The 13599-nt window shown below is 36.1% G+C and overlaps 1 protein-coding gene across 8 annotated transcripts in view; it reads left to right on the top strand.

Annotated features, from left to right (window-relative positions):
- Positions 1-11143, top strand: part of Mical (Molecule interacting with CasL) — a 223137-nt gene extending 211994 nt beyond the window's left edge. For 6 of the 8 annotated variants that reach the window (XM_076780078.1, XM_076780081.1, XM_076780080.1 and 3 more), the window contains 8 exons: positions 2209-5700; positions 5822-5851; positions 6828-6972; positions 7054-7201; positions 7287-7396; positions 7467-7640; positions 7747-7861; positions 9039-11143. In XM_076780078.1, the coding sequence (XP_076636193.1) occupies positions 2209-5700; positions 5822-5851; positions 6828-6972; positions 7054-7201; positions 7287-7396; positions 7467-7640; positions 7747-7861; positions 9039-9135 (4311 nt within the window). In that variant the 3' untranslated portion in view covers positions 9136-11143. Of the gene's footprint in view, positions 1-2208; positions 5701-5821; positions 5940-6827; positions 6973-7053; positions 7202-7286; positions 7397-7466; positions 7641-7746; positions 7862-9038 lie in introns of those variants that run through there. The other 2 variants (XM_076780077.1, XR_013080867.1) reach the window with 2 other exon arrangements.
- The last annotated feature ends 2456 nt before the right edge of the window (positions 11144-13599 follow it).

The raw sequence follows: 13599 nt of genomic DNA, 5'->3' as shown, positions 1-13599 counted from the left end.
CAAATTGAAGCGAGATTTAAGACAAAGAAAGGCAAAGAATAAAATTCCAATTGGTGAACTTCGACTATTGTCCAAAGAAAATGCTCAACAAAAGATGAATAAGTATTTTGTGGAAGAAAAGAAGCAAATAACGAGGAATCAAGGTGCAATTGCTAAAACTAAAACTTCATCTGATGTTACGATCGTTGAGCTAGACATTAAACCCAAGTTATCCACGAAAATTGAAACGAAGGATATAATGAAATATTTTCAGAAGACGAAACTTGAATCTCCTGAGAGATTAGAAACTATTAACGACAACCAGAAGCGTAAGGATGAGTGCAACGTAAACATGAGCATTAATGACAGCGATATTGATACTATTAATTTGCAGTTCGAAGAAATTGGAGAAAGTGGAAAAATACCGTTGATTGATACTGGCTACATAGAGAGTGCGTTGGATTTCAATACTCCATCCATGGAATTGCATTTAGAAAACTCAGATAAACAGGACCAATCACAAAATGTAAATAAAGTAGAAGAACGCACACTGTCTCTTAAAACAGCAGACAATAAAGATTCTATAAATAAAAGATTCTATAAAAATGAAGAAAATGAAGAGAGAATAGATGTAAAAGTTGATTTCCTTAAAAATATCGATGTTGAGGCAAAAGAAACAACGTTTGTTTCTCCTCTTGATAATACCGTCTCAGAAACTAAATTGCACGAAGAGAGAGCAAATGTTACAGTTCAGTCTCGAGAGAATATTAAAACTAATGCAGAACAAACAGCCTTGACTCCGTATCTTGACAGAGCTAGGATAACGAATATTAATAAGAATAATGCTTTGCATGCAAGCGATGGCAATTTAAATATAAAAAAACAGGTTGCAAATATAGCTGATAAGTTACGTAAAGACTCAAAATCTTCTTACGAGTTAACAAGTCTTTCGCCTGAAGTCGCAAGAGTTAAAATTGTTGAACAGAGTACTGAGACGCCAAAGCAAGCGAACAAAATAAATATAAATAGTAACACAAATTTATCAGATACGTTGGACAAAACTTCAAGAAGACACATTCATCGTGGATTCAGTTCTTCAACGAAACCTAGTACTTTTAATGTACAGTCTGTTCCTGAAGTTCCAGCAAGGAGAAGATCAACAAAAACAAAATCCACCTACGCATCTTCTTCGAAAGAACCTACTTCTGATATGCAATCGAGTTCGATGACAACCAATGAAAGATTAACAATACCAGACAAACACAAAAGTATTGCAAACGAAGAGGCTGGCGACTCAAAATATTCAGTCGAAGCAGTTAACGATAACAGTGGTAAAATTTCGAATACATTAGGAAATACTTCTGCGGAGCAAAATTATTCGCATCCCACAAAGTCTCCATCATCGATCAAATTTGGCCAACTTGAATCTTCAAAACTCACGTCTCCTAGGAACGATCGATCGAAAAAAGATAGATGCGTGGTATCCTAACGTGTATAAAGTAATTTTTAATTGATACGATATGTATAAATTAATTTATAATTGTTACGAATATTGTTATATATGGCGAAGAATTCTACAAACACGATTGTTACATCTCTGCGAAAATGTATTTTTCAGTTTTACGACTTATATTCAGGGAAATTATGTGAGATATGTTAATAAAGTAAAAATAGATATTACTTATAGTTGGCTGATGGTGATGTATCATTTTTAAGTACCCAAGGCCATTGAAGAAAAGGTAAAGCATTTTTATATATGAATGGAGTGATGCACTGTACTAATTTTTAATTAATAGTGACTCAAACCGATTAATTGTTTGTGCTTGGTTTAGTGTTTTGCTAAAACTGGCAATGTAACTTACCAACTTTTTTATATTAATTCCGAAATTACCACCAGCCAATACTTTATTAAAAATCTCACTGTCATTTTTAAGCAATCGTAATTAATTTCACACTTAAAAGTGTGAGATTATAAGATATTAATAAATCAGGAGCATTACACATTTTTCAATACAGTCACATTTAAAACTCATTGTAATAATGGATTTTTATGCAAACGCTTCGTTAAGCTCTAAAGTATTGAAAAAGAGTAAGAAATTGTGCATTGTGTTCCTTAAGCATTTTAATCGTCCTCTCACTAATACACTAAAATTGAATTTCTGTTTTCCGATAACACTTAATATTTCCAAAGCTTTCATTCGCTCTATTAATAGATTTGCATTTCCTCAGGTTGCCTCTAACGATGGTACATCAGAAGAAAGCGAGGAAAACTCGGCCACCGAGATATCAACGGACTCTGAATTCGAGCATGACGGTGCAACCCCTACTCAACACGAGATACCAGAAATCACAATCAACGATTCGTTCGTCCGTAATACGAGAGGGAATTACGCGGAACCCAAGAAGGTTCAAGTGAAGAGCAAGGTCATCTCATCGTTCAATGGCAATCTGAAGCAAGAGAAAGATACAGACGCAAAGTCGCAATTAAAAAAAACCGTGAATTTTCCTCAAACAGAGAAGGAAGGTAACTCAAATTTAGTAGGGTCCAATCATGTGAACCGAGTACCATTGATGAATCCACGTAAGGGTGATTATTTATTGAACCGAACTCACTCTACGGAAGGTATCGCCTCGAAATTGTCGTTGGAACTCAAAAAGAAGTATTTACTAGGTGGCACGGCTTTCGGTGGTCCCGTTATGAAGTCTGGATCGGCGTCGAACGTGGACACTCAACTACGAAACCTAACAGATGCGATCTCTCAGCATCAGAAGCTGTTGAACCCAGCTCCAGAGCCAAGTCCAACGATGCAAGCGTTCTTGAAAGGGACTAACATCAACAATCTGCGATCCAACAATACTCAATTTTCACCGATATCGCCTACAGCTCCGTTCTCCTCGACTCCGATACGGCCATACACTGCCAACCGTTCCTCCCAGAATTCACTGAACAACGACAATCCCATGTACAAAGCTAACATCATTCTTGAAATATCGAAGACTCATTTGCCAGACTTGGTGAAGGAGTCGAGTATCCTAAAGTCAAAGACTGCCCCCAACATCGTCTGTAGCGAGTCCAAGAACGTGGCGGACAAAGAACCGATGAAGGAACAAGTAACGTCTAGTCAAGTCAATAATACAGACACGTTGGAGAACGCAAAGAACTCGCAAAATGCGGACGAGACCAACGGTTTTCGACCACGGAGCCCGTTGCACGAGATCTCCATAATCGTGCCTCAAGTGGATTGGGGCAAGAACAAGGAGACTACGAAAGAAGCTAGCAGCGGAGACTCGGAGATAGACAGCGATTCTTTGTCCTCCAGCGACGGTGAAGCGGAGGAAGGTGTGCAGGACCAGCAACTGGTCGCTGCAAATTTGTCACCGCCGCGACTGCAAATTCACAGCACAGAAGGGCACCTGCTGTTGGACGAGGAGGCTGACAAATGCAGAGACTTCGACGATGGCCAATCGTTTGAACCCGACTCTATAGAATGTTCGCTGTTGCAAAACAACAAGGTAAAATTCACTCAGGATCCAATTCCGTGCGAGAACAACACGTTGGCGGAGCTGGAAATGGTGAAGAATGAAATCGAGCGGCTGGAATTGCAGGACGATGGCAAGCAAAGCAATTGTAGTAGCCCCACGTCGGTGGCCTCCGCCATATCCAATAAACACGACGATTCTGAAGAGAACGATTTAACCACAGCGGCGCTCACTGAAACCGAATTCTCGGAATGGGCTCGCGATGGCGAGGTTTTGGTCTCGGACGACTTACGGGACGTCGAATTCAACATTAACCCGGAATTCATAACCACGAGAAGAAAGACCACGTTGTCTGATTCCACCAAATTGGAGTATCCTCCGATCACGATAGCCAAAGAGGAAGACCTGACGGACCAGGACTTGGATTCTTTCAAATTTGATAGAAAGATAGACGTTCCTTCTAACGATACTTCGAAGCTTCTAGCTAACGGCGAGAACATAGATTTCATGGATACGGATAACGACTCGCTGTTGGACGATAGTTTGCAGGACGCTTCGAACATGGTGATGCTCAAGAACAGGGGATACGTCGAATTTGTAAATATTAAAAGCACGTCGACGCCTGTTGGTAGTTCACGGGAGAAATTATTTGCCGATGCCCCGATAGCGAAATTAGATCTAGAGAACGACTCGTGCTCGGAAGAGGAGGCGTACAATGATAGGAATGTGATAGAAATAAATCCAATTACGATGGACGATGTAAAGAACAGATTGAATGGTACTGTGAAGACAGCAGAGACAGAAATAAACAGAGATGTAAATTTGAATAGCGGGCAGCAGGACGAGCTCGTTACGGAAGCAGTAAACAAGGAACTGTTTCAATCGATGGAGGAGGATAGTTTATTGATCGTCGAGCCAGCCGAAGATACTACTACCAGCGAAGTGATTACGATTCTAGCCAGTCCTGTCAATCCACAAGTTTCGATAGTTCCAACTGTAACTCAAGGACCAAGCCAGGAGGAACCGACGAAAATAGTAGTAGATTTTAGCAATCTGGATTACCTGGAATACGTAAAGCGTTTACAATCCAGAATCGCTGAATTCAGCAACGCCAAAGACTCTATAGATATCAGGAAATCAAAAAGAAAGAACTCGAAGAGTTCTCTGCAATCCCGCACCGCTGAAATGATAGCAGAGGAGATCAAGTGCCAGGAAACAGCAGTAAATAATAGTTTTAATTCCCCGGTTACCTCTAGGAAGCTGGAAGAAATTACGAGGGAAAGGTCGAAGCAAAAGAATGTGATACAAGATTTGCTGATGGATAAACTAGAAGCTCACAAACAGAAATCTGCGGAGAAAAAAGCAAGAAGAGCTGCTAGAGCTTCCTCCTTTAATTCTACGCCCGTTTTGTCGCCAATAAGACCACCTGTTCCCAATGCCTCACCTGTTAATAAATTTGTACCCACGTCCATAACACCGTTAAACAGTCCTCTGCGAACCACTTTCGCAGAGACAAAGAAACTTCAGGAAATGGAAGCGTCTCAAGAGTTCCAACAGTTCCCTTGGAAGTCGGAGACTGAAAAAAGCATAAATGATAAAAAGAGCAAAAATGAGATTCAATCTTCTGAGAATATCGCATCGATTAAAACAGATAACGAGTCTGGAAATATGTTCAAAACGCCGATTGCTCCGCCCAGATTGAAGCACGAGGAGGCAAAGAGAACAGCGGAGAAGGCAAGGCAAGATGCTAGAGAAAGAGCCAGACTGATGAGTGACGAGGATTTGGGTCTCAGTCCTGAGGACAAGATCAAGGAACTGAGAATGAAAGTGGCGCGAAGACAGCTTTCGATGGAAGAGAGGAGAAGTAAAAAGGAGACGCAACCAGAACCCAGAACTAGATTTTACAGCACCGGGGCAAGCAAAACTGGATTGAAACTACAGACAAGCAAGAGTACGGATAATATGAAGGCTGTGGCAGAAGCAATCAATTTTGGAGGTCTAACTACCGCGAATGCAAAATCGATGGATGAACTAATGCATCCCACTGGTTCTCCAAAATCAAATAACCCCGCTACTGTTCTGAAACGAGACAAAAAACAAAAGCCTAAGGATCCGGAAAGAAGGAAGAGCATTATTCAAGCAGTGTCGGACTTCTTTTTCAAGAAAGAGCCCTCTTCTTCGCCAACCAATCAAAAAGACAAGTTGTCTATGTTCCGTCTGACATCTAAATCAAAAGGCAAAGTACGTACACATTCTGTCTCGTATACTTATTACTCTCTTATATTTCTTCTTTTTGTACAAAGTTTAATATGTTCCTGATTCTCGATTTTCTTTCGACTAATTGGATTCTAAAATGTTTCAGTTATATAAATCGTATTCGGAAGGGTCAGATGTAAGCAACTCATAAGTCATAGATATTAGTTTTTCCAGTATTAGCTTTCTTATACCACTATTTGTATTCGCTATTGTATATCGTGCAGGTACTATGATTTTATTTTTGTTTGCTGCATTTTCTCGTCTGCTTTCAAGGGGTAACATATTAATCGCCATAAGCTATGTTAAATTTGATTTACAGGGTTGGTTAAATCCCTGTAGTAACAGTATTTCTTGAAAATGAGCATGCGACTTTGCATATATAAATTACTGTTTGTTCTTTCCCATTTTTACTGTGTTTTAATCAAATTGTTTTTGACGATACAGTGGAAATATTTGAAAAATACTGTTCAAAAATAAGTGGATGAGTTATTACGGTTATTTACTTATCGGACAGTTGATATTCCATTTAATGTTCTTGCAATGCACAAATTCAACCCGTTACTCTGTCAATCAGAAATTTATATATATTTAGGATTTTACTTATCGTAATTATATAGTATTTGCAACTGTGTGTGTGTACAAGTGTTTCATAATTGCATTAACTTTACAAGATTGAGCTTACACTTCTTTAACCTCTTGCACTATTTTCACGAGTCTGACTCGTGAAAATTTTAGGCTAAACTTGAATATGACGAGTCAGGCTCGTTGTTTAATTTCGTGTGAAACGTGAATAACACGAGTCTGACTCGTAATCGACATTTCAGGCCAAATATGAATATCACGAGTCGAACTCGTAAATATCGATATTTCGTCGATCGATATATCGCTCCGCCATTTTGGGTACTTCCCCGAATCCCCGATCATTCGGGCGTATGGGTTAGGCACAGTTTCTTCCGAATTTCGGCGTAGTTCAAGGGGTTAAAAGCCTTTGTTTTTCACAATTTTAATTTTCCAGTATTAAGACAATGTTAATTTGAACAGCAAGCTATATTTCTTTTATATTTATCAAAGGTATAACAGAAAATTAGTGCTACAAGAAATTTCTTTTTCAGCTCGATAAAGTCGCAACGCCAAAGATTACTACAAGACCTAAGAGTGTTTGCGAGGGTATGCTCACGAGAAACTTCTTAAGCGAAAATCCACCACCAGTTCCACCGCCCCCACTGAACTATACTATTTCTACTACACAAGCATCAGGTATAAACAATATAGATTTAATATTATAGACAATGAAAAGAACCCTATTTTCAATACTTAATACTAAATTTCGTTTGGTAGACGATAGTTTATCAGAAGACGATACAAAGACAGCAGCAGTGTCAACATCGTGTATGCAGAAGGCAACAGTCACAGAAGGATCGTGTAATAGTATTTCCCGTAAATCAAAAACTACGAAACGGATAGCTAGACAAGCACAATTAAAAAGGTACATGGTAAACCCCATTTTACACTTCAGACATTTAATAATAATAGAATTAGTATACGACAATTGCAAGTATGAATTTTGTTAGGTTACGCATGGCTCAAGAAATACAAAGAAAACTGGAAGAAACTGAAGTTAAACAGAAAGAATTAGAGAGTAGAGGTGTCAGCGTTGAGAAAGCTCTTCGTGGAGAAGGAGGTAACATCGAACGCTATCATTGTCAAAGATTTCGATGCAGACAGTTAAACAAAGTGTGTCTGTTATTTAGAATGTTCTGATCGAGAGGAAGCAGATTTACTTAGGGAATGGTTTGATCTCATGAAAGAACGAACGGAATTGCGTAGATACGAAAAAGAACTTTTGGTACGAGCTCAAGAGGTCCAGCTTGAAGATCGCCATGAAAGATTACAACAAGAATTACGAGAACGTTTGGCTGACGATGGTTAATATTTTAATACTATATTCCTACTATTGCGAATATATTGAATCTCTTGCAAGATTGCTTGTTAAAATGGTGTAATAACAAAAGATATATTTCAATTTTACAGATAACAAAAAGACAACTGCCGATGTGAAAAAGGAAGGAGAAATTTTAACAGAAATGTTGGAAATCGTCGCGAAGCGAGACTCGCTCATAGCCCTTTTAGAAAAAGAGCGACAAAGGTGGTGTAAATCTACAAGCCAAACATTAATACCTTTTTCTACACACACAATTGCCTGTTCCTCGCACGACCCTAATCTCTCTTCTCATAATTTCAACAAAATATCTTCTGTGCTTACCTTGATAGTGATTTTACTTGCATATTCGTTTTTCACTAACTTGATAGAATTCTTTGTTAACGTTCATAAAGAACATTTAACATTTTTCAAATCTTAAGTGCATTTTTATATCTTACACGTTTCACAAGTATACTCTGATTTCTGCATTTCCATTTCATAAAATGCAAAGAATTTTTATAATTAATTTCGAATATAATTACAGTAACGTATTATATGATTCAGTCATAGATGTTATTTTTCATTAGAGTGCTATACGTTACTTCTTTTAATAGCAAATGTTCATGTTGTTAAAACTAACGAAATGTTCCTAAACAGTTTTGCTCATTTGTAACTGTGACTTTAAACTTTTTAATTTTTAAAGTACGAACTTTAAAAATCCTTCAATGTACAATTTAAATCTTTATCGTAATATAATTACGCATGTTATTTTTTTTATACGCTATTTTCTTTTTCGTTTTTCTTTTACAAGTATTTTTTTTTGCATTGTGACAAAGTGACGTACTTATATACATGACTGTACTGTAGTGCCAATGTAAGAATGAAAATATTTTAGTTGTACTTAAATCTATTTTTAACCCTGTACAAAGCATGTACAACTATAGCAACACGAGAATTATAGTAATGTAATTATTGTTAAATTTTAAATTATCCACCAGTGGATACTCTAAAGAGAATAAAATATATTATTTTATGTGTTTATGATAATTATTTCGTAAACACATATCACTGTCACAAAATATGATAAGAACCAAGAAATCATTTAGGTATGTTTTGAGAAAGATCCTAAAATAGATACTAATATTTGATAATGAATGGAAGTATGTTGTATATTAGTATAATCTTGCTTAATTTTACCTGTGATAATTTAATATCAAAAAGAAACATTTACACTAATAAATATTTTTGTTATGTAACAAAACTATTATCAATTATGTTGCTTTTGTATTAATTCATATCTGTGACCCTTTTAACTGCACGAAATAAAGATGTTACGCCGTTTCAGTAAGAACTACATTCTGATCATGATATTTAGCAGTTAATGGAAACACTTTTCTTTTAGGTATCAAGATGAAGATCGCGACCTTGAAGCTCAAATGTTGGCTAAAGGCCTCAGATTAACGCCAATAAAAAAATGTGGTCCTAAGTATTCAGTTTAATAGGTATCACATTATTGTACATATACTCCATTCTATATTTTCATTAATGAATTTTAACGAATAATTAAATTAATTATACTGTAAATAAAAAGGTAGATAGTAACTTATACAGAGCGAAGCGTAAGTTACACGTAATTTTCATGCATAACGAAATACAGGGTGTCTCGACAAATTTGTTATAAGACGATATCTCCGTTACCGTTGAATGAAACAGAAATTTAAAAAATTTTTCGTAATTAACGTGAAAGTCATTCCATTATACGTTATTGAATTTGCATTAGCCTCAGTTATTATATGATATAATAATAAAAATATACAGTCGCGTTAAAAAATATCGATGACCTTGAAATCTTGAAAAATATGAACTTGTAAAATGTTTATTTTAATAAATTACAATTTAAGCGACGTTATACGTATTCTTCTACAAAAAAATTATTTTTGTCACATTATGTGTCCCTTCGAACCAAAAAACTTGTTCCTCAAGAATTCCTGTGTATCATTAACGGTAACAAAAATATCACCTTATGACAGAGTTAGTGAAACACCCTGTATACAGGGTGTTTGGCCACCCCTGAGAAAAATTTTAATGGAAGATTCTAGAGGCTAAAATATGACGAAAATCAAGAATAGCAATTTGTTGATTGAGGCTTCGTTAAAAAGTTATTAAAGTTTAAAGTTCCGCCTGTAGAACGTACAACTTGAGAACAGCTGCGCATGCGCGATAGTGGCTCTCACTCAGAAAACTGTAAGGCTGTCGATACGTCAGTGAGTAGAGTCTCTCATGTTGGATGAGAACCACTATCGCGCGCGCGCGCAACTGTACGCAGGTTGTCTATTTACAAGCGCAACTATAAACGTTAATAACTTTTTAACAAAGTCTCAATCAACAAATTGGTATTCTTGATTTTCGTCTTATTTTGGCCTCTAGAATCTCCCATTAAAATTTTTTCTAGGGTTGGTCGAACACCCTGTATATTGTATCATAAATCTTTCATCGCATATGAATTAGTCACGCATACTAATTTTTACAATTATGGACCAAACGTTCCGTTTTAACATTTTAAATTGTCTAGAGTGAATTTTAATTTCGAATCGTATACGTATGTTTCCGAAAGTCTTCATTCGTTTACAGTATACATATTTTCTGTACTATATATATATCATGCATTTATAAATTGTCCGCGCACGTGGAATTGTATCAAAAATTAACTTCTATTCTTGTCGCTTAAAACTTAAGGTAAAACTAATCACGAGTAACAGTATCGATGATAGTTATTTATACGATCGTAACGAAGATTATTGCACATATGTTGTGCATATCTGTACAGAAACACAATGTGACATACGGATTTGAAGAAAATTTTGTGAATACATATATATATTTTATCACTGCAAAGTATCGACCATACTTACGAAATAATTTATCACACAGAATGACATTCTGCCTTTTCATGTAAATCAATCAAAATGTAATCATTGTACTATCCAGTGATGACTTGTTGGCTAGGCACTTGCAAACTTAACGAGGCAAGGGCAAGGAGAGAAGGTCTACGCGTCGCCTTATTCCCACTACAGAGGCCCCCTCTAACGTCACACTGCATAGTAGTAGGATCTCGACCAATAAGGTGAGCTACTCAGCCAATGACAATGCGTGTGAGAGCAGGCTATCACGCTACGGCCAATCAGCGTGCCTAGCCAGCAAGTCATCTCTGTACAGTACATGATTATATCGCGATCGTGTTTAAAACGCGTACACGATTATTACAGACACAAAATGTATTTTGCAACGTAGCAGAGTGACTAAAGAAGAAGTGATATAGTAAATATCTTTTGCATATACACACGAACGATATGTATATTCTATAATTCAATAAGATGTATAAATCTATTTTTATGTTCACAAAGAGACTGGCGAAGAGAATGTATGAAATACTAATAAGTCCACGAACGTGTAAAGTTTTGTATGAAATGTAACCACAGTTGGAAAATGAACTTATATTTACAATTAGACGAAGATTTTAAAAATCAGCCTCCAATTTCCTTGTTCTGTTCAATATACACAATACTTTACACCATCTAATTACATTGAAGCAAGCTGCCAATTTTTTAGCCTCTATCAATTGAGATGTAAAAATACAATAATAGTAAAAAACATAAATAAACGTGCGACATCAAAATCTCTATAAAACCGAACACGAGAAATTACAAAGTGTAAGTAGAAAATATATTCTAATTTTAATTGTCATTACCATTTAAATAAGAAGAATTAAACTAAAAAATTTTAATTAACCTACCATGTAAAAATATTTTCATGTATTGCAAAATATTAAATTGCCATTGTAGATGTGCTAATAAGGTATATACAATTTAAACAAATTTAGGGCAGAATAAAATTTAAAGCATATAATACGAAAATGTAGAAAGTAAATGTTTTCTTTAAAGTTAAGTCGTTATACATAACAACAACGTGAACTGAAGACTAAGGTATACTAAATATTATATAATATTGCTTAGACTTCGTGCAACCGACCGATAGATCAGCAATCTAGAACTTAATAGATCCAACGCTAATGTATCATTTTCTTGGTAATTATTTAGAAGTTTGCCCCTCTCACCGATTTTCGTGACCTTGAAATATGTTGTCAAGGTCACCATTTTGAACAACTTTTCCCTATACATGTTATAAAAATGGGTATCGTTATTAATTAGTGTAGTTGTTAGGCGCTGCCCCCCCAGTCAGCAAAACGAATTGGTAATTATGCAAATGATCGATGACTTTGAAATATGTTGTCAAGGTCACTATTCTGAACAACTTGGCCTTCATTTTCCAAATATTCGCAAAAATAATTTTATTGTCATCATTCAACTATCGGTTCGACTATCGGTTAAAACCACAATTTCAAATATTCTTTTCTCTGCAACAAAAAACAAGAATATGGAACTTCGTTCCATGAGCCTGGCGGAGCAGTAAATAAAATATCCTCCACGACTTGAACAGTAACATATTAAACTCGTTTTGCTGACTGGGTGCGACCCCCAGACCCCCCCTTTTTTTTGTACTATCCAGTGATGACTTGTTGGCTAGGCACCTGCAAATTAAACGGGGCAAGGGCAAGGAGAGAAGGTCTACGCGCCGCCTTATTCCCACTACAGAGGCCCCCTCTAACGTCACACTGCATAGTAGTAGGGTCTCGACCAATAAGGTGAGCTACTCAGCCAATGACAATGCGTGTGAGAGCAGGCTATTACGCTACGGCCAATCAGCGTGCTTAGCCAACAAGTCATCTCTGTACAGTACTATCCAGTGATGACTTGATGGCTAGGCGCGCTGATTGGCCGTAGCGTAATAGCGACACCTGCTCTCACACGCATTGTCATTATTGGCTGAGCCGCTCACAACTACAATTCCATCGCGTGACAAAGGATGTGAACGAAACGTATAGGGACAAAGTAGTGCGTGGACCCCCCCCCCCCTCTAACAACTACACTAATACTGATATCCATTTTTAATATATTTCGGAAACTATGGCCGAGCGGCGGTAACATGTATAGGGAAAAGTTGCTCAGAATAGTGACCCTGACAACATATTTTAAGGTGATCGAAATTGGTGAGAAGGGCTTCTAAATAATTATCATTTTCTTTTTTAATACGTCCGTATTTGATATTTTCATGCTCGATACTAGTCTTCTCTTGAATTTCATTTTCTCTGAGAATAATTTTTAGTTATTTTTAATTGTACGATGTGTATGTTGCGATGACAGAGCAACGTTCGTTAATATAGTTACCATTCTTACGACTAAAAATAATTTATTATACAATGTGCCTCGTAATTATAAATTAAAGTAATTAACTGCCTTGACCCGTTTTTCAATTATAATATTTCAACCTAATTTTGGGAAAGCTGTATTACGATTTTAGCAATCACACGTGCCTAGAAAGTGGAATTGTGCAACATATGTAATTGAAAGCAAATTATATAAACGATAAACTGGAAACTCCATGTATTCAGTTTGATTTTCTTTTTGCGAAAATTCTTATGAAACTATGTAATTTTATTATAAATAAAATTAATCCCTTGTAAAAAGAAACAAATAATATTGAAGTTTTTTGCAAAATTTACTAAAACATGATTTATACAGTCGTACAAATTTTTTATTCAATTTTTGGGATTTTTTTATATATAATTACATATAATTATAACTATTTCATCTATTATGTTTTTCTATGTTCATAACAGGCATTACATATTTTTACTGCACTAAATTATTGAATATTGTATTTATATATAATTACTATAATCAAACCAGAATTTTTCAGATGTGTTATAATTTTATAAGTTTTTTAAACAACTATTAACTGTTTCTAAATTTTTAAAATTTTTCAAACCATGGAAAACCGTTTTATTGATATAAAATGCCTTAGAACCCTCGGAAACCAGTCCTACTGCACTGATTAAAAAGCAT

Source organism: Colletes latitarsis, chromosome 12, assembly GCF_051014445.1.
Source record: "Colletes latitarsis isolate SP2378_abdomen chromosome 12, iyColLati1, whole genome shotgun sequence".
In the NCBI taxonomy this organism is placed as follows: domain Eukaryota; kingdom Metazoa; phylum Arthropoda; class Insecta; order Hymenoptera; family Colletidae; genus Colletes; species Colletes latitarsis.
Note: the sequence above shows the minus strand (reverse complement) of the source record. Positions and strands in the feature narration are given on the sequence as shown.